General features: G+C 41.4%; 1 protein-coding gene across 2 annotated transcripts in view; it reads right to left on the bottom strand.

Moving 5' to 3' along the window:
- The window catches only part of PALD1 (phosphatase domain containing paladin 1), a 450,641-nt gene that overhangs the window by 220,296 nt on the left and 203,158 nt on the right, over positions 1–27,187 (bottom strand). For both annotated transcript variants that reach the window (XM_073596575.1, XM_073596576.1), the window contains 5 exons: positions 25,852–26,016; positions 16,265–16,425; positions 15,991–16,066; positions 11,968–12,119; positions 5,584–5,680 (listed from right to left, as the gene is read on the bottom strand). In XM_073596575.1, the coding sequence (XP_073452676.1) occupies positions 5,584–5,680; positions 11,968–12,119; positions 15,991–16,066; positions 16,265–16,425; positions 25,852–26,016 (651 nt within the window). The remainder of the gene's footprint in view (positions 1–5,583; positions 5,681–11,967; positions 12,120–15,990; positions 16,067–16,264; positions 16,426–25,851; positions 26,017–27,187) is intronic.

Below are 27,187 nucleotides of genomic sequence, written 5' to 3'. Positions count from 1 at the left end.
ATGCAGGGTTCAGGAATGCGTTTTGCTCAGAATACAGTGTTCAGGAATGCGTTTTGCTCAGAATGCAGGGTTCAGAAATGCTTTTTTTTCAGAATGCAGGGTTCAGGAATGCGTTTAGCTCAGAATACAGGGTTTAGGAATGTGTTCTGCTCAGAATGCAGGGTTCAGGAATGCGTTTTGCTCAGAATGCAGGGTTCAGGAATGCGTTGTAATCAGAATACAGGGTTCAGGAATACATTTTGCTCAGAATGCAGGGTTCAGGAAGGTGTTTTGCTCAGAATACTGGGTTCAGGAATGCGTTGTGCTCAGAATACAGGGTTCAGAAATGTGTTTTGCTCAGAATGCACTGTGCAACATACACTGAACTTCCTGACACATACTTCCTGCACTACTCATACACCCCCCCACCCCCCCATCCCCTCCACACAAAGGAGGATCCATCCTCCTCCTTACCTCTCCATGGCCTCATCTTCCATCACATCAGGGCTCTCCCCAGCACCAGACAGGCAGTATTGCAGGAGTCCCCACCATCCAGCGACTCCTTGGTTTCCCAGCCCCCAAGAGGTCAGCTAAAAGCCACTGCACCTCTCACATGGCCATGATCTGCTCCGAGCACCACCCCCCCTCCGCTGTTTCACAGGTCGCAGTGCATTTGCCAGAAGGACGGGCTGTGCCAAAGTAGTCCTGAGGCAGGGGGAGCTGGAACCTGGTGCTGCAGAGAGGAATGCCCAAATGCCTCACTGGAGGTGTAGGGGTCCGGGGAGGCAATAAGCTGTAGCACAGACCCTTGGGACGGCAAAGGAATAACTTTACACCCCCCTAAATTTTGCACAATTGACTGCCTGGCTAGGGGATTCCCCCCCCTTATCCTGGCGGCATGCTGCGTGCCCACAGAGAGGCCTCGGTGTGCCAGCTGTGGCACATGTGCCATAGGTTCCCCATCACTGGCCTAGGCTATAAGAACATTGCCAAGACCCTGAAACTGAGCTGAAGCATGGTGGCCAAGACCATACAGTGGTTTAACAGGGCAGGTTCCATTCAGAACAGGCCTTGCCATGGTCGACCAAAGAAGCTGAGTGCACATGCACAGCGTCATATCCAGAGGTTGTCTTTGGGAAATAGACATATGAGTGCTGCCAGCATTGCTGCAGAGGTTGAAGGGTTGGGGGGGGGTCAGCCTGTCAGGGCTCAGACCATACCCCGCACACTGCATCAAATTGGTCTGCATGGTTGTTGACGAAGAAGGAAGTCTCTTCTAAAGATGATGCACAAGAAAGCCGCAATCAGTTTGCTGAAGACAATCAGACTAAGGACATGGATCACTGGAACCAGGTCCTGTGGTCTGATGAGACCAAGAAAAAATAATTTGGTTCAGATGGTGTCAAGCGTGTGTGGCGGCAACCAGGTGAGGAGTACAAAGACAAGTGTGTCTTGCCTACAGTCAAGCTTGGTGGTGGGAGTGTCATGGTCTGGGGCTGCATGAGCGCTGCCAGCACTGGGGAGCTACAGTTCATTGAGGGAACCATGAATGCCAACATGTACTTCGACATACTGAAGCTGAGCACGATCCCCTCTCTTCAGAGACCGGGCTGCAGGGCAGTATTCCAACATGAGAACGACCCTAAACACACCTCCAAGACGACCACTGCCTTGCTAAAGAAGCTGAGGGTAAAGGTGATGGACTGGCCAAGAATGTCTCCGGACCTAAACCCTATTGAGCATCTGTGGGGCATCCTCAAACAGAAGGTGGAGCAGCGCAAGGTCTCTAACATCCATCAGCTCCGTGATGTTGTCATGGAGGAGTGGAAGAGGACTTCAGTGACAACCTGTGAAGCTTTGGTGAACTCCATGCTCAAGAGGGTTAAGGCAGTGCTGGAAAATAATGGTGGCCACACAAAATATTGACACTTTGGGCCCAATTTGGATATTTTCACTTAGGGATGTACTCACTTTTGTTGCCAGCGGTTTAGACATTAACGGATGTCTGTTAAGTTATTTTGAGGGGACTGCAAATTTACACTGTTATACAAGCTGTACACTACTTTAGATTGTAGCGTCATTTCTTCAGTGTTGTCACATGAAAAGATAGAATAAAATATTTACAAAAATGTGAGGGGTGCACTCACTTTTGTGAGATAATGTATATACTCATATTACCTTTATGATATACGACTACATATGGGCATATGTCCATATAAGGGAAGTTGCTTCCTCTAGGCTGAATGGTGGGAGAAAGTGCACAGAATGGGCGCAACACTTCCCCTAGTTGATGACGTCAGCACTCAGCTCCCTCAGCCTTAACTGTTACCAATAAAAGATGCCAGTGGTGGGAATTAGAAAATGGTGCCCAATGCTGCCAACTGCAAGGTAAATCCCAGCGCTTCAGTCTGACTGGCCTTACTCACTACACGAGTCCTCAGAGACTGGGTCACATCAGAGGCTGTTTCTGTGTGGAAAGCACAACAATGCACAATCCAGTTGCTAGAGGTGACATTCCAGGCTAGCCTTGCCATATCTAGAGACTTACTCCTGCATGAGTCTTTAGAGGCTGGGTCATACCATATGCTGTGTCATGACTCTGGATCTGGACAGTGCTCTGCGGTTAACTAACATAGCAATTGGAAACCTAGAAAGCACAAAAATGCAGAGCCCAGTGTCCGAAGGTCACACTTTAGGCTAGCCATGCAATCTTCCAGTCCAGTGGGGTCCAGGTTTAGCCTCCAAAGCTGTTGCTAAGGATATGCACATCCAGATAGCTGATGAGACAAAAGAGTCAAACAGCATTTTCAAAGTTACTTTTGATTGAGGTCACGAAAAAAGTATACATGTGTACAAATTATCTTGATTGAAGAAAAAATAATTGAACAACAAAGGAAGTGACAAAAGCCTAACAAAAGTATAGTTAGAGTTTTCCTCAGAGGAGTTGAGGGAAAGCCATCCAACCACCTAGGACACTAGCAGAAAACAGGGGTATGATGGTTAGAGGTGGGATTATACAGAAGCTATCTTAGCATTTTTTTCTTATTTGCCAATATCCCAACCTCCTGTAAGTAGCAGTATAACCCAAATGTCCAAGTATTACTATATACCCATGTCCCTCAATGGACAAAGATAAATAAGAGTTTGAACCAAATATTTTACTTTGGTTCCTTTTTTAAATCAGCCCCTAAAAAAAATATATAAATAAATAAATAAATAAACACGGTTCCCCAGCATTTGGTTGTAGAGAAGAATAGCTGGGCTGTGTGAAAGCAGTGATCTATTAGTAGCAGTTCAACATGTCTCCCCCTGCTTGGCCAGACTTATTCAGAGCTCTAAAATCAGCATATACCGTGAGCATTGGTAACGGTTGTGCACAGCCAAATTTTTAAAATATTGGGGACAGGTGATAAGGAGGTAAGCACAATAATCTGGGTTATGGCTCTTTCAGACAGTCGGTCTGAAGGTGATCTTTGGTGGATTGCTTTTCAGAGGGCAGTATAGCAGCAGCTGGCAGGCATTCAGGAGGCACCACTAGTATTTCCTGACCACTGTTTTTGTTAGCAATCTTCTATCAGGCAGTGAATTTAAAATTCCAGTGGGCAGTAAATCCACAGCTCAGTCGCCTGTTTTTATTGCCCTCCACCCCCCCACTCCCCGAGTCTGGAGTTTGCAAAATTTAGATTAGAGTAAAGCTGGCTAAGCTGAGTAAAGCTGGCTACACATTAAACACTTTTTTTTAAATTTCCTTTAGGATTTACCAAAACCATATAATATGAGGTAAAACCTAAGCACTTTCAAAAATTGTATGCAATCAGGCAGGTCCTTGCACTACATAGTTGAAGATAAAACTAAAGGAAATTGAACAAGAAAATTGTATAATGTGTAGCCAGCTTAAAGGAGGGATATTTCTATCAAATTTTTTTTGCCATCTGTGTCCCATTGGATAGATTGACCTTCACCTCCTGTCCCATAGCCACAACAGAAAGTAAGAGGAAATCCCTGCAAATTAAAATGATAGTAAATGATCACCTTGTAAAACAACCCATTCAGGTTAAAATAGAAATGAGATGCAAAACATTTTGTATAGATATAAAAACACATTGTAAATACCTTTTTATAAGTAATCACGTTCCCTCTGTTCTCAGCCCCGTAAGAGCTGGGGGGAGGAGAAGCAGCCGGACACTGAGCTTCCCAGTGAATGGCTGTGCAGCGTGGGCATGTCAGGACAAGTATGATCATTGGAGGAGAGCATACCGAGTTCCCAGCCAGAAAACTGAACACAGTGTGCTCACCTGCCTAATGTGGTCAGTTTTTATAAGGAAAGCAAGGAGACTGGCAGGAGCACCAGGGGTTCACACAAAGGAAGCAATGCAGAGAGAACAGGATATTTTCTCATACAAGTACATGGTACAGCAGGCACATATCAGGAATATGAAGTGTTGGGGTAACAAACGCTTTCAAGGAATTTCACCTCTATTACTTTTCTAGGGACAACCCAAAATGTGGGATTTTCTTTTATTTTCAATGATAATGGTAAATAGCACAAATAGAGGGTGACTCTCTAACCTGGTCACAGACAGTGATACAAACTGACAGAGGTTATAATCCATTTTCAATTTATTCAAAAAGGTAAATAAAAAAGTTTTGCCTATAGGTCTACTTTAAGTAGACACAATAGCAAAAAAAATGTTAAGTTTATGTAAAGCTTAATTTTATCTCTTTTCTTGTTCTGTATTTTTCTCTCTTCGCCCTCCTTCTCCGTTTCTCTCCCCCTCTTATTCTCTTTCCTTTCTGACTCATTTTCTCTTTGGCTCTCCCTCCCTCTTTTGTTCTCTTTTTCCTTCTCTCGGTTTCATTCTCACTCTTCCCTTCTCCTTTTTGTCTGTCTCGCTCTTTCCCTTATGCTTCCCTCTTGTTCTGTCCTTCCACCAAAGCATTACACCAAGCATTAGGTATCAATTGCTCAGCCTGGCAATAAATAAGGACACACTGAAACTTATTTCCACATCAGCAGAAATTATTACAGGTTGTCCTGTTTAAGATACGGTTTTTCATGCTTCTCTCTGGAAGTCCATCTACCAGTCCCCTTCACCCTACCCACTGCTTCCATGCAGCACCCCTCACATCCCCTGGGGTGAGTGAAGCAGCTTCAATGTTTATGCATACTGCCCACTACAAGTCACAGACAGTCATGGTTCCATAACCAGCATGTCCAAAGCATCCAATTGGATGTGAGCCTGTAAAATTATTTTTTTCTCGCAGTTGTCATCCTTCACATCCACCAGTAGATGCCAAAGTCAAAGAACTGTACCTCGAGTGTACTAGTCTAGTATAGATAAACTCTTCATTAGTGTGGACAGCACCATCTAGTGGCTGCAGCCTGGTATTACAGGCATTGTGTTTTCCTACACCCTATGTCAGTGATGGCGAACCTTGGCACCCCAGATGTTTTGGAACTACTTTTCCCATGATGCCAACCTACAATGCAGAGGGCCACGGCCTGATAGTTTAAAGCCACAGAACTAGATGACTGGTGTATGGGTAGTAGAGGTCATCAACGGTGAAATATAAATACATTAGCCATTAAAAACAGAACTTTACCTCTGCAACGATTTTCTCTCCATCTGGTACCAGGCTGATGAAGTTCTGTATGACCTGAAAGCGTTCCTTTGGTAAATCATTTGTGCTCTGGGTGGCACTGTAACAGAATTTATAGTGAAACAAGATTAATCAAAAGGGTAAATAGTTTGATTATAAGCATTTGGCAATCTGAATTTTTCTAAATCAATTTAATACAATAGACAGTATCACTTGATTTGCACTAGGTAGTTTCCTGAATTTGCTGGCACTCTTTATTTTAATAAGACCATTTGTGTGCATGTATTCTCTGCATCTGCAACATTGGACAGGGAAGTGAATTACTTAGGAATACTTTCTTATAGAAAATTTTAATAAACTAATATACGTTTCTGTTTTGCGCTGATTTGCTGTGTAGTGAAATTGTTGAATTTTTTTCTACATGTCATTTGATATTTGTACATATTTAAGAACCAAAAAGAAAAAACAGAAAATATGCAACAGTATATTTTTTGCATTATAACAAAAAAGCATTTCAAGACCCTAGAAAAAATCCTCAGTAAATATACAGGCAGACCAATTAATTGAGAAACACTGCTTACTCTGAATTAATTAGAAGGAAGCCAAGTGACTTTCCCTGCCAAATTACAGTCCTATCAAATACTCTTAAGCTTCTAGAAGACTTATTACCATAGTAACATAGTAAGCAGCTTCTGTCTGCAAGCTTCACTGTGTAAATAAATCTGATTTACATTTTGTCAAATTCAGAAGGAATCTGAAAAATGTGTTGCATCTCTGATTAGCAGATGTAGCGTATTTAGTATGAGAACATGATGTGTGCTAATTTCCCTGATGTTATACGTAACATTTCCCATTGTTTGCAGGCATATACAGTGCCTTGAAAAAGTATTCATACCCCTTGAAATTTTCCATATTTTGTCATGTTACAACCAAAAACGTAAATGTATTTTATTGGGATTTTATGTGATAGACCAACACAAAGTGGCACATAGTTACATAGTTGGTAACGCTGAAAAATGACAAGTCCAACCTGTGTGTGCTTTTATGTTTATATTACATTGTATATAATTGTGAAGTGGAAGGAAAATGATAAATGGTTTTCCAAATTTTTTACAAATAAATAACTCAAAAGTGTGGCGTTCATTTGTATTCAGCCCATACTTCGTAGGACCACCTTTCGCTGCAATTACAGCTACAAGTAATTTTGGGTATGTCAGCTTTGCACATCTAGAGATTTAAATTTTCGCCCATTTTTTTTTACAAAATAGCTCAAGCTTTGTCAGATTGAATGGAGAGTGTCTTTGAACAGCAGTTTTCAAGTCTTGCCACAGATTCTTAATAGGATTTAGATCTGGACTTTGATTAGGACATTCTAACACATGAACAGGGCCATTTTAATATTAATTGGACCCTGGGCAAACATTTTCTTGGGGCCCCCTATTCTAAGATATTTTAAAAAATAGCCAGTAGACTCAAAATCAGTTTGCTGCAGCAGATCACGCAGCGATTGTAATTGGTTGCAAGAGGTTACAGCCTATCATTACTGCTCACTGACTGGTTGCTAGAGGTTACAACAGATCATTTCTGCTTGCTGATTGGTTGCTAGAGGTTACTGCACATTATTACTGCTCAATGGTTGCTATAGATTACAGCACATTACTGCTCACTGATTGGTTGCTAGAAGTTACAGCACATCATTACCACTCACTGTCTGGTTGCTAGAGGTTACAACACATCATTTCTGCTTGCTGATTGGCTGCTAGAGGTTACTGCACATTATTACCGCTCACTGGTTGCTAGAGGTCACTGCACATTATTACTGCTCACTGGTTGCTAGAGGTTACTGCACATCATTACTGCTAACTGACTGGTTGCTAGAGATTACAGCAGACCACTACCGTTCACCGATTGATTGACACAGGTTACTGCACATCATTGCCACTTCATGAGCAGTGGAGCAATCCCAAATATTTAAGTAAAGCAGCACATTAATACACATACTGCAGCAGACAGTGAGAGACTGTGGAAATAGTGCAGGATATGGTGAGAGACTGCGGACATAGTGCAGGAGATGACTAGAGACCTTTCAGCAATGCACAGCTTTACAGCTAAACAACTCAGGGTTTAGGAAAGCAGTCAAGCATTATATGGGAGGGAAGGACATACCTGGCCATCCGGGCTCACCATGCACTTTCAAAAGTCCGGGAGCGGGGCTCCCACTCAAAGATCTGCTCCTACTACAGCCATTTCCTCCCGAGTATACAGACTGCATGGGGCGGGGTCAGAGCGTCAGTGGAGCTCCCAGTCCCGCCCCCCTCTCTGCTGGCTGGGGAATACAGTGCTGCCTCCCTCCCGAGTATACAGACTGCATGGGGTGGGGCCAGAGCTTCAGTACAGCTCTAGGCCCCGTCCCCTCTCTGCTGGCTGGGGAATGCAGCGCTGCCTCCCGTGTCCCGGGTGCACTCTGCGGTGCCATCATCCCGGCCCTATTTTGTGGGTAGCGTGGGCTCAAGGGGCAGCTGCTTTGGGCCCCGCAGCAAATACAGGGCCCAGGGCAGCTGTCCCATTTGCCCTGCATTAAAGACAGCCCTGCACATGAATATGCTTTCATTTAAACCATTTCATTGTAGCTCTGGCTGTATGTTTAGGGTCGTTCTCTGCCCCAGTCTCAAGTCTTTTGTAGACTCTAACAGGTTCTGTATTTGGCTCCATACATCTAACCAACTCTTTGCAAAATAGCTCAAGCTCTGTCAGATTGGATGGAGAGTGTCTGTGAACAGCAATTTTCAATTCTTGCCACAGATTCTCAATTGGATTTAGGTCTGGACTTTGACTGGGCCATTCTAACACATGAATATGCTTTGATCTAAACAATTTCATTGTAACTCTGGCTGTATGTTTAGGGTTGTTGTCCTGCTGGAAGGTGAACCTCTGCCCCCCCCCCCCCCCCCCAGTCTCAAGTCTTATGCAGACTACCAGGTTTTCTTCTAAGAGTGCCCCGTATTTGGCTCCATCCATCTTCCCATCAACTCTGACCAGCTTCCTTGTCCCTGCTAAAAGAAAAGCATCCCCTACAAGATGATGCTGCCGCCACCAAGTTTCACAGTGGGGATGGTTTGTTCAGGGTGATGTGCAGTGTTCGTTTTCCGCCACACATAGCATTTCACTTTTACGCCAAAAAGTTCAATTTTGGTCTCATCTGACCAGAGCATCTTCTTCCATGTTTGCTGTGTCCCACACATGGCTTCTTGCAAACTGCACATGGGATTTCTTATGGCTTTCTTTCAACAATGGCTTAATTCTGCCACTCTTTATAAAGGTCATATTTGTGGAGTGCATGACTAATAGTTGTCCTGTGGACAGATTCTCCCACCTGAGCTATGGATCTCTGCAGCTCCTCCAGAGTTACCATGGTCCTCTTGGCTGCTTCTCTGATTAATGCTCAAAGCTTGGGATATTTTTTTTTATAACCTGACCCTGCTTTAAACTTCTACACAACTTTATCCCTGACCTGTATGGTGTGTTCCTTGGCCTTCATGATGCCGTTTGTTAACCAAGGTTCTCTAACAAACCTCTGAGGGCTTCACAGAACAGCTGTATTTATACGGAGATTAAATTACACACAGGTGGACCCTATTTACTAACTGGGTGACTTCTGAAGGCAATTGTAAAGGGGGTTGAATACAAATGCACGCCACACTTTTCAAAAATTTGTAAAATATGTTGAAAATCATTTATCATTTTCCTTCCACTTCACAATTATGTGCCACTTTGTGTTGGTCTATCACATAAAAATACATTTACATTTTTTGGTTGTAACATGACAACATTTGGAAAATTTCAAGGGGTATGAATACATTTTCAAGGCACTGTAAATTAATTTGCATATTCTATTTTAAACAAATATTTCCAAATGTACAGACATTTTTAGGAATATAGAATGGTTCCACAACACAGCTACACAAATGCTTTATACCAATTAGCTTACTTAGATGCCACTAATTCAATATATGATATTTATTCTCTAGTCCAAAAGATATATAAAGCGGAAAAACACAAAACAGAAACTTTGCTTGTTGGGGATTTTATTTCTTTATTGGTGCACCTGTCAGTTTACACTAGTTCTGACAGATCCCCTCAGCAGGAGATCCATATTACTGTTTGCGTAGCTTTTTTTCCACTTGTCAAACCCCTTCCCCATGGGAATAAGAGCTTCAACAGTGTTGGAGTTTGACTACCTTGAAAAGAAAAAAAAAAAGCCTAATGAGGACATCCCCATTTCTGTAACAGATGAATGTGCTTCTATATTTTATAAGGTAATGACGGCCTTGTTTTTTAAACTATCCCTCCATCTGAGAATTATATTATCTGGCAGACACCACCAACCCTGCTTATGGAGGGAGCAAGAGCAATTGGTACAGGCACTCTGTCTAGCTTGATCAATGTTTCCTCTAACAGCTGCCATCTGGGTAATTTTTTAAATTCCCCAGAAACAAAGCTGACCAGATCAAGCAACTGTCGCCCAGATATTTTTGCCTAGAACTACCTTTAGACAAGGTTTACAGCTATGGTGCATTGTCTTTAATGCCTAGATGCTGCATTTTTTCTAGTAAGTGGATCGTGTCTGGGAATTATCTTACTGCATTTAAAACACATGTAAAAAGAACTGTATATGTGCTTTAATGCAAGTATCACAAAATGTGCCTTACATCTAAAGAGGCATAAAATGCAAAAAACATGCCAGAACAAAAATGTTAAAGCCCTTATGCTACTTCTAATGTTCTGAACTGATATAATCCATCTTCAAGTTAAAAGATAATGGGATCAACTCCCTAAGCTGTCCAGTTCCTATTGATAAATTTGCATTAAGTTGGGAGCAATATTTTTTTTTTTACATGGCATAGCAGACATTTACAACAAGTATCAGGCAGAGGTAGAATAAAAGCGCGTGAGGTAATTTTTGTGAATAGACTTTTGCATAAAATGTACTGTCAAACGTGCATGTGGGAAATTTAGCTGATCCATGCAATGCATCCTTTAGTGGAAGAAAACAAATTTGAAAACTTAACAAATAACACACAGACATGAAAATATGCCATACATTAAAGGCTAAGTTCACCTTTTGAAAAAAAATTATAAAATGCACATTTTTTTTGCAGGTAAAAAAATAGGATTTTTATAACAGCTTACCTGTAAAATCCTTTTCTTGGAGTACATCATGGGATACAGAGCCTTAAGTAATTACTTAATGGGTTATAGGCCACCTTCAAGTGTTGACACTGGTATACCAAATCCAGGAAGTTGACTCCCCTATATAACCCCTCCTCCTTCCAGGAGTACCTCAGTTTTTGTAGCCAAGCAATATACTTAAACCCCAAAAAAGAGGGGAGGGACCTCTGTGTCCCATGATGTACTCCAGGAAAAGGATTTTACAGGTAAGCGGTTATAAAAATCCTATTTTCTTTATCGTAAACCATGGGACACAGAGCCTTAAGTAATTACTTAATGGGACGTCCCATAGCAATGCTACTTGAGGGGAGGGAGACACAACCCGTAGGGCATCCCCAGACCTGAGGACTTTTACTGCTGCCTGCAGCACACTGCGCCCGGAGGGGATATCCTCATTCCTCCTTACATCCACTTGATAAAAATTGTGTGAATGTATGCATTAGCGTACCTCTGCTTTTGTGCTTTGCACTGGAGGCTCTGTGTCCCATGATGTACAATAAAGAAAAGTGTGCAATTAATTTTTTTTTCTAAGGAGCCTACAGAGCATTGCACTCGCGATCGAAAAGGTAGCGGGTGCCATATCCAGTTCCTGCAGACTCTCCGATTAGATGTCTACCTGTACCTCCCATACGAGCAGGCAGTTACTTAAAAGCAGGAAGATCAAAGAACTACGAGAGAGCTCACCACCTAGTAGTTCATTGAGAATTTCAAGCCGTCAGCCGCAACGACTGACGGTACTTGTAATGTATGTAGTGTAGTGAATGAATGACATGACCATGTGTGTAGAGCGGTTTTTAAATTATGACAGCAGGTACAGGGAGAAGAACCCCCTGCTTGCTGTCGTGGTGAAGGTGGGGGGGCTGTCAAGGGGAGAAGGTGCAGATGCGGGAACATGTTAAACACCCCAAGAACGGGTGAAACATGTAACATGTTCCAAAGGTGAATTTTTTCTTTAGGCTTTTGTGATTTGACTTCCAATTAATAATATAAAAGATAACTTTGTTGCTGGTCAACTTCACATGTAATCTTACTAGGTAAGAGAATGAACAAGAACCAACAATGGCACCATGTTTGCTCCTGTTGAAATCCACATGAAGCACAAAAGTATGAAGCCAGCACTTTCCTATAAACACTGGAAATGAAAGATGAAGGACTCACGTCTGTTCTCCAGTTGCTCCTTTACGGTGATAGAGAACTAATGTCCCGAGAATCATGGCTAAGTTTGTTCTACCAACTCCTGTCTGGCAACTGAAAAGCAAAGCTGGTGGAGGGCAGTTGGCGTCACGAAGCAGCAAGAGACATGGGTTTTCCTAAAATGCATAAAAATATTGGCCAAATTTAAGCTAGAATGCAATAAATTCATAAAAATATTTTGTTGAACACTTTTCTGTCAGTTATGCAAAGTAATCTTTCTCTATTTATAATACACTGAAGAGTTATTACACACAAAACAGCATATATGGTGTAAGCTAAATACAATTTTACCTTAACCAAATACCTTAATTTTTTAATGTGGCCTGTGTTTTATAGTATTATGCATTACATTGGCAATATATTTATTTAATTTTTTTCCTAATGGTTAACTTTCACCCTTTAGAGATCTTAAAGCTGGGCATAGATGATTCAAATCTCTATGGGCAGGCTGATTATACCCAAGTCAATCCATTGATCAACTTGGGTACAACCAGCATGTCTGATTTTTACATGGGATTATTGCCAGTGGCTATAACTGCTAGCAATAATCACTGTGCTCTCGATTTTCTTTCCTGCAACCCTATTCACTTCTGAATATTGAGTCATGCTATATATTATAGTAAAATGCAAGCGCCTCTTCCATTTGTTTATCTTAATAATTATATGAATAAATATAGCATATATTTATAACCCCAATTCCAAAATAGTTGGGAGGTTATGTAAAATCTACATAGAAACTGAATGCAATGATTTGCAAATCTCATAACCCCATATATTATTAGAAAATAGACAACAAATGTTTAAACTGAGAAAATATACCATTTTAAAAAGGAAAAAAAATGGTTAATTTTGAAATGGTTGACAGCATCAATGATGTTATAACCTTTGTCCGCTTTACTCCATATACAGTATATTCTTTCTTGTGTACCTGTTGAAGAGATTTCCCCCTGACATCCAGTCCTAACAGCAAGAAACGGAAAAGTTCCCCAGTAGGATACAGATGGCAATAGAAGCGTAACAGGGGTTTTAATTCTTCAACACAGTATTCAAGATTAAATAAAAAGTTTTGGCTGAAGATAGGCTTTAATTGTCTGTAAATGTAGTAAAAACACTGTCAACATAGAAACAAAAACAAGTCCAAACATTGCAATAAACATGAATAGTCATTAGTGTGTCAATACCTGCTACTGATCACAATTCAGAGCTGAATCTCTGCAAAATGTATGTGCCAATAAAGTTAAAGTGGAACTTTAGTCAGAAAACTAAGTCCTGATAGATCATTTCAGGCTGGCTCCTTTTGCAGTTATACAGTGCCTTGCAAAAGTATTCGACCCCCTTGGCTTTTTACCGATTTTGTTACATTACAGCCTTTAGTTCATTGTTTTTTTTTTAATCTGAATTATATGTGATGGATCAGAACACAATAATCTAAGTTGGTGAAGTAAAATTAGAAAAATATTTACATAAAACTATTTTCAGAAATAAAAAACTGATAATTGGCATGTGCATATGTACTCACCCCCTTTGTTATGAAGTCCATAAAAAGCTCTGGTGCAACCAATTACCTTTAGAAGTCACATAATTAGTGAAATGACATCCACCTGTGTGCAATCACACAGGTGGACCTCATTTGTGTCACATGATCTGTCATTGCATATACACACCTTTTTGAAAGGCCCCAGAGGCTGCAACACCTAAGCAAGAGGCACCACTAACCAAACACTGCCATGAAGATCAAGGAGCTCACCAAACAAGGGGCAATGTTGTTGAGAAGTACAAGTCAGGGTTAGGTTTAAAAAAAATATCCAAATCTTTGATGATCCCTAAGAGAACCATGAAACCTATCATAACCAAATGGAAAGAACACGGCACAACAGCAAACCTGCCAAGAGACGGCTGCACACCAAAACTCATGGATCGGGCAAGGAGGGCATTAATCAGAGAGGCAGCACAGAGACCTAAGGTAACCCTGGAGGAGCTGCAGAGTTCCACAGCAGAGACTGGAGTATCTGTACATAGGACGACAATAAGCTGTACGCTCCATAGTGTTGGGCTGTATGGCAGAGTGGCCAGAAGAAAGCCATTACCTTCAGCAAAAAACAAATGAGTTTGCAAAAAGGCATGTGGGAGACTCCCAAAACCTATGGAGGAAGGTGCTCTGGTCTGATGAGACTAAAATTGATCTTTTTGACCAAGGCAAACGCTATGTCTGGCGCAAACCCAACATATCACATCACCCAAAGAACACCATCCCCACAGTGAAACATGGTGGTGGCAGCATCATGCTGTGGGGATGTATTTCAGACTGGGAAACTGGTTAGAGTTGAGGGAAAGATGGATGGTGCTAAATACAGGGATATTCTTGAGCAAAACCTGTACCACTCTGGGTGTGATTTGAGGCTAGGGTGGAGGGTCACCTTTCAGCAGGACAATAACCCCAAACACACTGCTAAAGCAACACTTGAGTGGTTTAAGGGGAAACATGTAAATGTGTTGGAATGGCCTAGTCAAAGCCCAGACCTCAATCCAATAGAAAATCTCTGGTCAGACTTTAAGATTGCTGTTCACAAGCGCAAACCATCCAACTTGAAGGAGCTGTAGCAGTTTTGCAAGGAAGAATGGGCAAAAATCCCAGTGGTAAGGTGTGGCAAGCTCATAGAGACTTATCCAAGGCGACTTGGAGCTGTGATAGCCGTAAAAGGTGGCTCTACAAAGTATTGACTTTAGGGGGGTGAATAGTTATGCACATTGACTGTTTCTGTTATTTTGTCCTATTTGTTGTTTGCTTCACAATAAAAAAAAAGAAAAAAAAAAAAAACATCTTCAAAGATGTGGGCATATTCTGTAAATTAAATGAAGCAAATCCTCAAACAATTCATGTTAATTCCAGGTTGTGAGGCAACAAAACACGAAAAATTCCAAGGGGGTGAATACTTTTGCAAGGCACTGTAGCTATGTAAAACATTAAAATAAGTGCCTGTGCTGTCTAAAATTCAGCAATACACTGTGTCACCCTGCTCTGCACATTTTCAGTTGCGCTCTATTTTTTGGCACTGTGCCGAATTTGTAGAGGCCGACCTGCTGACCGCCTAAATATTTACTGCCGTTTAAGGCTCTGGGCTTCAGCTTCAGCAAAATGGCAGCCTCCAGCAAAAAACAGGAGCAATGGAGCTGGAGGTGTATTTATTAATGTGGAATGAATGTTTCTTGCTAAAGAACATTATTTTTTATCATCAGGTTGTTATGGGTAAATTTCCACTTTAAATAGTGACAAATGAAGCTTTCATTTGTACCTATCACCTGTTTATATTGGTGTAGTGTGCAAATAGCTTTATTTTCTTACATATGAATACACTACTTTCATACCACCCCTCAAGAAAACCAGCATTCAATCTGGATGTCCCCCAACATAAGCACACGCTTGATCTAACCTTTATAATGTGTTATAAGGTTACATTGATCTGTTCAATGATGGTTTACAAATGAAACTGCTTGAAAGTGATTTTTGCCTGAAATTTCTGTTTCTAAAGCAACATTAGAGTCAAGATTATGGTTTAAAAAGGAAGACGTAAAGAAACTAAATGCTGGGTATTTTGTGCCTGATTCATTGGTTTTTTTTTTTTTTTTTAATATTTTGACACAGACTGAAAAAAATGTTTTGCATGTTCTGATTTTGTGAACTAGATTATGGTTTGAAAAAGGAGAAGTAAAGAACCTTAATGCTGGGTATTTTGTGCTTGATTCATAGTTTTTTAAGAAACATATTTTGGCATGGACTGAAAAAAATGTTTTGCATGTTTTGATTTTGTGAACTATTTCTTTTAATATTGCATTAAACTAAAAAAAAAAAAGTATTCTAATATAACAAAATAAATTCACTAGGTTGTCACATGTATGAATGATACCAAAATGTCACATTTACAAATGTAAATATTACAGTATATAGCCAGATCAGAGAAAGGGAATAAAAGTAGGTGCTTTACTTACCCTGAGAAAATTTACAAAAGCATCAAACTGAGATTCTAGGGGTGCGCCATCCACAGGCAAGGGTAGCCGATGGTACCTAGGAGGATATACAGAACACTCAGTTTTTTTGAAAATTAATAAATGTTAAATAAAAGAAAATTTGAACTAGTCACTATGCTAGGAAGATAGGATTACAAAAGTAATAGTAAGAAATACTATAGGAGATTTACTTTCTTTGCAAGCCAAGCATGTTTGCCTGTAATGACCAGCTATTTCACTCTATGTCAACAGTTACCTGTAGGATGGCAGTAAGAACACAGGTCTGTTGTATACTTCTTCTGTTACATGCGTATCTTCTTCACATTCGATCTTAATGGAGTGAGGTTCATCTTTAAAATGTTCAATGTCATTATATACAAAATAACTGTTCCCACTGAGCTGAGCAAAGTCATAAAGCTTCAAAAAGAAAAGAATAAATAATTTGTACAATCCACAATAAAAGCAGAAGACAAAGTATAAATAGGCAAGTTTGTTGACCACTAACTTTCTTTAAAAAAAAAAAAAAACAGTTGTGTGCATAAGAAACAAGAATGTTTACACTACTGCAAATAAATTAGAATAATTAAAATAATTATTTCTATAGTATATGGACAGTGCATGTATGGCTCATTAGATCCAGACATGTCTGAAGTGTGGTAAGGGTTTAGGAAGAGAAAAATAAAAATAAATATATCCACACACTGTATCTCACAAAAGTGAGTACACCCCTCACATTTTTGTAAATATTTTATTATATCTTTTCATGTGACAACACTGAAGAAATGACACTTTGCTACAATGTAAAGTAGTGAGTGTACAGCTTGTATAACAGTGTAAATTTGCATGTGCCTCTTAAAATAACTCACCACACAGCCATTAATGTCTAAACCACTGGCAACAAAAGTGAGTACAGCCCTAAGTGAAAATGTGCAAATTGAGCCCAATTAGTCATTTTTCCCTCCCTGGTGTCATGCAACTCGTAAGAGCCCTTTCACACTGGGGCTGCTCCACGTTAGCAGTAAAGCACCGCTAGTTTTAGTGGCGCTTTACCATCGTTTTAGCTGCGCTATTGGGCCGCTATTGGGGCACTTTTAACCCCTGCTAATGGCCGAAGAAGGGGTTAATAGAGCCCGAATAGTGCTGCTGCCGAAACGCTTTACAGGAGCTTCAGCAGCACAGCCCATGCATTCCAATGGGCAGGGGCGGTGGAGGAGCAGTGTATACACCGCTCCTCCACTGCCCCAAAGATGCTGCTTGCAGGACTTTTTCTAACGCACTCGGGCTCTCATACTGGCACTGCAGGGGAGGCGTTTTTCAGGCACTTTGCAGGCGCTATTTTTAGCCTAAAAGCGCCTGAAAAATGCCCCAGTGTGAAAGGGGTCTTAGTGTGTGAATGGGGAGCAGGTGTGTTAAATTTGGTATTATCTCTCTCACTCTCCCATACTGGTCACTGGAAGTTCAACATGGCACCTCACGGCAAAGAACTCTCTGAGCATCTGAAAAAAAGAATTGTTGCTCTACATAAAGATGGCATAGACTAAGAATATTGTCAAGACCATGAAACTGAGCTTCAGCAGGGTGGCCAAGACCATACAGCGTTTTAACAGGACAGATTCCACTCAGAACAGGCCTCGCCATGGTCGACCAAAGTAGTTACAAAATAGTCTAGAGTGGGTGACTGGGGACAAACAAAAGGCAAATTTATTAAATACATTCTTCAGTTCTTTGTATACAAAAGGAGCATGGGGGAGCTCATGTCCATAATGGGGGTGATTGTGACACACCCCCAAATGATCCACAATAGCTCAAAAGTGATATGGTCCAGAAATATTTAGACAGAATAAAGGTGGATAAAGCACCTGGACCAAATGGCATCCACCCACGGATCCTAAAAGAATTGAGCTCTGTCATTTCAAAGCCATTGTACCTAATTTTTAGGGACTCATTAATGATGGGAATAATACCACTGGATTGGCGTAGGGCCAATGCGATGCCTATATTTAAAAAGGGAACTCTTTACCAAGTAACTATAGACCTGTTCGTTTTTAACTTCTATAGTTGGAAAGACACTGGAGAGTTTAATAAAAGACCACATAGATGAGTCCTTGTTGTAAAAAAATATTTTAAGCAACAGATAGCATGGGTTCATGAAAGACAGAAGTTGGCAAACAAATCTAATTTCTTTTTATGAAGAGGTAACTGAAACCTTGGACAGAGAGGTAAGCTGTGGACGTGGTATACTTGGATTTTGCAAAAGCGTTCGATACAGTTCCCCACACACTGCTAAGGTAGGTAAGGTAAAGTCTACAGGCTTGGAAATATCAGTTTGTAAATGGATAGAAAACTGGCTAAAAGACTAAATTCAGAGAGTAGTGGTTAATGATTCTTACTCTGAATGGTCTAAGGTTATCAGTGGTGTACCCCAAGGTTCAGTGTTGGGACCCTTACTTTTTAATATCTTTATAAATGATATAGGGTCTGGGATTAAAAGTATCATTTCAGTCTTTGCAGATGACACCAAACTATGCAGTGGAATACCGTCCCTACAGGATGTCTCCAATTTACAAGCCGCTGCCTAATTGGGTGACTATGTGCAGATGGGGTTTAATGTAGATAAATGTAAAGTTATGCACTTGGGGGCTAAGAATATGCATGCATCATACATACTAGGAGGAGTACAACTGGGGGGATTTTTAGTGGAGAAGGATCGGGGGGGTGGGGGAGGTTGGTAGATCATAAGCTCAATAATAGCATGCAATGCCAAGCTGTGGTTTCCAAAGCGAGCAAAGTCCTTTCTTGTATTAGGAGAGGTATGGACTCCAGAGAGAGAGAGAGATATCATTTTGCCCCTGTACAAATCATTAGTAAGACCTCATCTGGAATATGCAGTTCAGTTTTGGGCACCAGTTCACAAAAAGGATATCGGGGAACTGGAGAAAGTGCAGAGAAGGGCAACCAAACTGATAAGAGGCATGGAGGAACTCAGCTATGAGGAAAGATTAGAGGAACTGAAAGCATTCTTGTGATTGGGTTGTCTACTGGAAACTCACACAAGACAACATTTATATTAATGTAATAAAACGCTTTAAGGTGTCAATTCTGAACATGTTTCCACAAAGAAAAATATACAGCGACTTTGAAAGCTCCAAAGTCCATTCGTAAACAGTAGGTTTTCAGGACCAAAGCAATAAAAACACACAGTTTCTGCCTTAGATCTCACTCTCCTTGTGCTTTTTTTATTTATATTATAATGTATACATCAGGAAGAGTGGGACTAATAAAAAGAGGGCAAAAACACCCAGAAAGACAGCAAGGTTTTATGGTAGGAAAATCAACCTATCGGTTGTCACCTATAATGAAAATGTCACTATTGTGTGGACTTGCCTTTTTTTTTTTTTTTTTATTGCCACTTCAGCGAAGTATTTTCTGGGGCTATGTTTTCAACTTTACAGTTCAATCTCGTCCCTTTACATATTCACATCATTGTGGCTTTATCCTCGATATTTATTGACCATTTGCTCATGGTAATGTATATATAAAAAGAAAAGAACAAAACAACCCCTTGAAATTATTTATCCCAAACGACCCTCCTAGACCAACCCCCCCTCCACCCCAACATCCCCCCCCCACCCCCCCCAGATATAACCCTCGTATACCAATTTCCTTCCCAGCTCCTACCCCTACTACCATTACTCCAGTCTAATCCAAACCCTATACTTCACATTTACACCTATTGATTTAGCTCGTCTAGTCCCACAGTATTCTCTAATTACAGGGCACTGCCACCATATGTGAGCCATTGTCCCAATTTCTCTGCAACCTCTCCAACAAAACTGCGACGTTTCCATCTGGATTCTATGTGCTCTATCGGGGGTAATATACATCCTTGCAAGGATCTTATAATTCATCTCTGAGAGCTTACAGCTAACTGAGGTGGCATTCACCCTTTTCAGAATCAGCCCCACCTCCTGTCCACTAATCTTGGTATCCAGCTCCTTCTCCCACTTCTCTATAAATCTCGGGCTCACCACACCTCCTAATTCATTGAGGACTCTATAGATCTTAGAGACACCCCCCTCCCTTTTTTCTCAGCACATAATTTCTCTAAGGGGAGTAGGTTCTCCGTCGACCTAATTGGCTGCGGGAGTGAGTCAACAAAATGTTTCAGCTGCCCATACCGCCAAGAATCTATAATAAACCATTCATTTTTAACTTTTAGTTCTTGAAATGTGCACATCTTGCCCTGTCTCATGACGTCTTTTAATTGGATATCATCCTTCAAAATCCCCCTCCCAAACAGATCTTTCCCCGGTGTAAAATAATCTGTGTCTTTAAGTGGTATTAACGGTGAGTTAAACTGCCAGTGCTCCTTTTTGTGCAAATTATCCCAAATATTAAGTGTATGTTTTGTAATATCCATTATTTCGGTACTAAGTTTTCTATACTGTGGTGGAATCCATACTATCTTACCCAAATCTACTTCACTCATTGTATTCTCTATTTTTACCCATTGTTTTTCGTTATTATTTTTTACCCAGTCTAATAAACGTGTTAGAGCTATCGCCTCATAATATTTTCTAATGTCAGGTGCCCCCCACACCCCCTTCCTTTTATTTTTTGTTAGTAGTGAGAAATTTAATCGGGAATTTCTCCCTCTCCAAATGAACCTTAAAAACATGGTATGTAATCTATTGAAATAGATCTGAGGGATTAGGATTGGTAGCATTTGCTTTTTATAAATGATTTTTGGCAGAATTGTCATCTTGAATAAGTTGATTCTTCCGCCCCATGAAAGTTGGGTATGTGAGATTCTGTTTAGTTCGATCTTAATTTCATTGAGGAGTGGCATAAAATTTGTCTGGAATAATGACTCTTTAGCTATAGTTATTTTAATTCCTAAATAATTGAGCTCTTTTAACCCCCATTTGAAAGGGAAGGACGTTTGATATGCCTTGTCCCCAGCATTGCCTTTCTTAATATCTAACGTTTCCAGGTTAACCCGGAAATTGGACAGTCTGCCATAGTCTTTTAGGATCGCCAACAGGTTCAGGAGAGAAGTCCTCGGGCGAGTGATGTAAAACAATACGTCGTCCACAAAGGCGGCTAATTTATACTCTTCTTCACCTATTTTTGCCCCGCTGATATCTGGGCTGAGCCTTATCTTCGCTAGGAGGGGCTCCAATGCCATCACAAACAACAGTGGGGAGAGTGGGCACCCCTGTTTTGTGCCGTTATACAACTTGAATGGTTCAGAGAGAATTCCATTCGTCTTCACTCGTGCTGTGGGGTGTGTATATAATGCTTTTATCCAACTAAGCATTCTATCACCCAGTCCAATCTCCTCCAGAGTGTCCCATATGGAGCCCCAGTCTACCCTGTCAAAAGCTTTTTCAGCATCGATTGACAGGAGAAGACCTGGGGCTCCACTATCTTGGATCCTCTGGACTACCAGTAATGTTTTGATAGCATTATCCCTCCCCTCTCTACCTGGTACAAAACCCACCTGGTCTGGGTGTATAATCTCGTTGATTATCCATTTCATCCTATCAGCTAGGATTTTAGCGAATAACTTCGTGTCGACATTTAAGAGTGACATGGGCCTGTAACTCGAGCATAACATGCTATCTTTTCCTTCTTTCCATATTATGGCAATACTGGCCTCTAGTGCTTCTTTCCTCATCTCCCATTTCTCCCCTATCTCATTCATGTATGAGCACATTTTGGGGATCAATAGGTCCTGAAATTTTTTATAATATAGCGCAGTCAGCCCATCGGGCCCAGGGCTTTTACCAGTTGGAATTTCCTGTAGGGCTTTCTTAATCTCATGCTCTGTTATTGGGGCCTCTAATATAGTTTTATCGCTCTCCGTTATCTTGGGTAGACTCGCCTCCTTTAGAAACTTTTTAGTTTTCTCTCTTTTGCTTCCTTTGGTCTCTTGTGAGTTGTATATATTAATAGCATACAGTTCTCCAAAAAATTCTTGGAAAGTTTTTTGCAATATCACACGTTCTATATCTGATTTTCCCAGACTTTGTCCTTATGTTCTCAATATATTTGTGAGCCTCCCAGACTGTGGCCTCAGTTGTTTCCCCGGGCACATTTGTTTTAAAGTACAGGTCTAGTTCATCTTTGATCCTCTTTTCAGTATCTTTGTCTTGAAGAAGATCCTCATTCAATCTCCAGCCAGTACCCTGTGTTTGGGGTGCCCCTATTTTCATTTGGAGACTCACCGGAGCATGGTCTGAGAACGTGATGTTACCAATACCCGCATCGGTGACCGCCTCCAGTAGCCGAAAAAAGTTAATTTGCGAATACGTCCCATGCACAGGGGAATAGAAAGTATAATCTCTTAAATTATTATGCTGCATCCTCCAGACATCAACGAGCTGGAGCAGCTTCTTTTTGAATTTATTCACCCAAATTCCACCTGACCCCCGGGCATGGGACGTACTGTCTTTCGCTGGATCTAGACACAAATTGAAGTCCCCAGCTATAATGGCCCCCCCCCCTTTCTTGAATTCTTCGAACTTGGCCAAGACCCCCATTACATATTTGGTTGTATTCTTATTCGGACTATAGATGTTTGCCAGGGAACAGGCTGATCCATTTATTTTGCCTCTCAAAAAGAAATATCGTCCTTCCGGTTCGGTCCTTCTCTCTTCCTACTCGAACCTTACCTCTCTGGCAAACCCTATGGCCACACCTTTTGCTCCCTTAATCTGGGAGTCTCCATAGAACCATACTGAGAAGTCTCTTGAGCAAATTTTTTGGCAGTTACTAATAAATAGATGTGTCTCTTGGAGCATAACAACTTCAGCTTTCAGAAATTTCAGTTCACTTAAAATATTGGCTCGTTTTATGGGGGGGTTCAAGCCCCTTACGTTATAAGAAATGATATTTAACCTAGACATCTTTTCTTACTCTCGGATTACTAAACCGTCTAGTGGGTAGAAGCCAATGTCTCGATAACTCATCCTATTCTGGTACACCACCACTCCCCCACCCCCGCCTCCCTCACCCTCCCGAACCCCCTCCATAGCCCAAGCCCCCCCCAACCCCCTCTCCCATCCCCCTCTGTCCCACTCCCCTGGGGGGGACTAGCATTACCCTAGCCCCAAGAAAAAAAACGCAGCCCTCCTCTCACCACCTGGCTCAACGGTTGACCCCTTGGAGGTTGAACTCGGATGTAGACACCTGAAAGAGCCCGTTCGCCCCCCCAGTTGTGATTTAGGGGGGGTGTCTGCCACTGCTCAACTCCCCCCGTCCCCCTGCCGGCCCCCATCCCACCCTCCCTCCGCCCCTAGCCGCTGGTCAGCATACAGTGGTCAGTTTTCTTCAACTTCTAGTTGCACGTATTTATATTTCAGTTATCGTCGTCTAGATTGAGTTACTGGTTGCCACGTCTGCTGTTCTTCAGCGTTTTCTCTGTTTGCCCGTTTTTTCCACCATCCGGGGATTTCTATTATTGGGACCTCAAAATGTTTACAGAATTTAGGTGTATCTTCTGGGAACCTTAAAATTGCAGATTTTCCCTCTTTGCGTCCTATTAAGCAGGCCGGGAATCCCCATGAATATTGGATATTGTGCGTCTTCAACTGATCCACCAGGGGTTTTAGAGTTCTTCTCCTAGCTAGGGTCTCCACCGCCAGATCAGGGAAAATTTGGAGGGTGATCTCTCCATATTTAGCAGGTTGGTTGGTTTTCAAGTATACCCTTATCTGTTCTTCATCCTGGAAATTGTGGAATCTAGCGATGACATCTCTTGGAGTCTCTCTTGTTATTTCGGCGGGCTTCCTCACCCTGTGGATTCTTTCGAACTTGATTGTATTGTTTGTTCCTGTTTTATTTACCATATGACCGAAGATGCTGTCCATTTTTTCTTGTAGTTCATCGTTTTCTCCTCTTGTCACCGGTAGGCCTCTGATCCGAAGATTTTTTCTTCTGTTTCGATTTTCTTGGTCCTCGATTTTATATAATATATTCCTTTGGTCCCTTTGCATCTGGGCCATCTGTGCCTTAAGCATTTTTATCTCCTCTCCCTGTGTAACCAAACTTTCTTCTGTGACCTCTACCATTTTCAGTAGGTGGTTCATACCTTCGTGCAGAGTTGCAATTTCGTTTTTTATTGACGCTTCCAGTTTCGCGAACATTTCTGCTATTTCATCTTTTGTTGGTAGCTGTTTTTTTTGACGGGTATCCATTGTGGATTCGTCGAGTGGTGCCTCACTTCCTCCTGCCACGTTATCTGAGTCTTCCAATTGTTTCTTCAGTCCGTTCTTCTGTGAGCTCTCAGTTGCTTTGTTTTTGGCTCCTGATGATCTCCCCGGGCTTTCTTTTGCACCTTCATGGGTCATGTATTTTTTTATGGTTCCTGGGCTAGCACTTACTCTGAGTGGATTACCTGAAGCCCCTCGCCCAGATTTGCCCCTCATTTCCCCGTCTCCTAACTGTCGAGGTGTCTGCAGCCCAGTTCGCTACTGAGATACAAATAAAGGGGGTGAAGAGGACGGGGCACTCCCCAATTGTATAAGTACGTTGTTGGGTTCACCTGGCTCACCAGTGCTAGATCTGCTACCTTTCCTTCTAGGCGGTCATAGAAACTGCAACTCATCAACAATCGCGGCCAACCGTGCGTCCACTGATCATATGTTATTAATGTTTATATATTGCCCTGGATTTTTTTTTTTTTTTTAAACGGGTCTATCTATTAGTTGTTATAAAGGAGAGAAATATGCCTGAGTGAGTTGTCTTCCTATGTAAACCAGCCGCCTCCCTCCTCCTTCGTTTAGGCTGGGATAAAGTCTGCCCGTTATGTACACAATACAATCTTTTTGGTAACACAGTTCAAGATCACCAGTTGGGGGGCACAATTCACCCTCCTACAAAGCTTCATCAAAGTGAGACACAGGTACAATGATACAGGTTGATGAGGTAAATTATGCAAGTAAGTTAAGAAAACAGGAGGTCCTTTCTGTTGCAAGGCAGTCCACAATATTTTACATTCTCATACTGATACAGCTATGATCCCAGCTTACTACTCAGTCTGTTTATGTTCTACTTGCGGCATGTCACTATGTCAGGTGTTTCAGCAATGCTCTCCTGTGAGTGCTGTGTCCATTATTCAAGCTATAGTTATCAGACTCACCCGGGATGCAGCTTCCACCTCCTATGTATATTGAACCTAGCGACCGTCAGGAAAACCAGGTGTATTTTACCTCAGAAGCTCTTCAGCAGAGCACCGGGAATCCGGGGGGAGGCATACGTCACGTTCGCACTGATCCTCAGCTGTTTTCTATCTGCTTACAGCCACTCCGCTCTCCTTCTCCCTGCAGCGTTGCCGTGTGCCCTTGCGAGCTGGTCCTCGTTCTCCAATCGGGGTGCGCAGGGGGCCTTCCGTCTTCGTCGGCCAGGGGGTTCGAGAGAGAGAGCACAGACAGGGGACCGCGAAGAGGCGGGGGGGGCTATGCAGCCTTATCCCCGATCGAGGAGAGCCACTTGTGCAGCGCGGACTCAGAACGAGCTCGGCATCCGCTCTATCCCAGCGCCCACATCTGGCTCCTCCCTCCCCAACAAAAGCCTTTACATGTGTGGCCTTTCTCCTGCCTCCCAAGGAACTGTGGACTTGCCTTTTAAACTGATTGTGTGTTTGAAACTATGACATTAACTGTGTTAAAATAAATAAATAACTTTAGTAAATGGCACCTGAATATTTTGAAAAATGTTAACTAGAGTATATACCTATGCTCTGCTCATTGTTTCTATTTTGAGCATACTGAAGTATCAGTGGAAAAAAAAAAACCTGAACACTATAAGAGTTAGGAATGAAACATGCAGTTAGGATACCTCTTTTCGAATAGCAAGTTCCACATTCTCCACTCGTAGGCCTTTCTCTAAATTGTGCAAATTTTCATGCAAATTTTCCTTTTTTCTAGGAGTGTAAGGCACAAAGTCATCTTCTAACTTCAAGAACACAACTGGCTCCTCACGGACACAGAAGAACATACATTCCTGCAGGATCATTAAAAAAAATATATATATGTGAAAAACACAGTAAATATACTTAATAAAGGGGGCATGCCACGTATTATGCAATCTAATTGTACAATCTCTGTACAATCCCCATTAGTTACCAAAACTAATATGCAGACAAATAACCAGTCCAATGCATTTGTAATTGTACAAATGTACATTGTACATTTGTATCCAAGTGCATAGGCCTTTGCACTACATTATTGATGGTAGATCTAAATGAGACTGTACAATCAGGTTGTATATTGTATGCTCATCATGGTCACGCACACGTAAAAATAGTGCATTATAAAAACACACATATTAGGGGAGTGTATAGAAAAAATACATTTACTTACCTTACAACCCGTCTACTGCCCTTAGTGCCTAGGAAACAGTAACATCACAGGCATTCGGACATGATCGATCCAAAGAACAATAAGGATCCCAGCCTTCACAAGACACTCCTACAAAGTGCTGAAGCATCTTTTTACAAAATTTTAGATGCTCACCATTCCCAGTATCCCCTAGGAAGGTCTTTAATGTCATCCTTGTCTAGGTGGTATAGGCAGAAGTCAGGATGCAAGTATATATTCAAACTTTTCTCATTACGTTTTTTTTTATTCTTTTTTACATGATGGGGTCAGCAGTGTAACTTCTAAGCAGACATTGCAATTTGATGCAAGGTCAGTTTTAATCATTCTGTAAGTAATCCTGTGTATTACAATAGTCTAAAACGATATATTATTTTAAATTTTATTCTAAAACTGCAATGCCTTATATTGTTGACAAAAATACTCAGTGGTCTCACAAAAAGTTCTTACATTAATTGTACAATTTACAGAATATTTTTCTTTTACTTTACCTATTCATTTTAAAATGAACTCTAGCCAGATTCTATAAGTGGGAAAGGGTAAAACCTCTGCTCTGGCAGCAATTTATTCTGGTTTTCATTTCTTTTAAGGAAATATGCCTTACTTTTTGTCCCCATGACAGGTGTCACCATGTCAGGGACTGATGGACAACTCAACACAGATAAACCGCAATTAAACCTGACAGTGGTTCTAACCATTTTCTACTTTATCCAAAGCTATAATATAGGTTATCGCCTTTTGCCTCAGTGTGGCCGTTGATCTGCGGCCTCAGCTCCCTGGAGATGTTTGCTATCCTG

This window comes from Aquarana catesbeiana, linkage group LG08 (genome assembly GCF_042186555.1).
Source record: "Aquarana catesbeiana isolate 2022-GZ linkage group LG08, ASM4218655v1, whole genome shotgun sequence".
Taxonomy (NCBI): domain Eukaryota; kingdom Metazoa; phylum Chordata; class Amphibia; order Anura; family Ranidae; genus Aquarana; species Aquarana catesbeiana.
The sequence above is the reverse complement of the archived record's forward strand: the minus strand, read 5'-3'. Positions and strand labels throughout refer to the sequence as shown.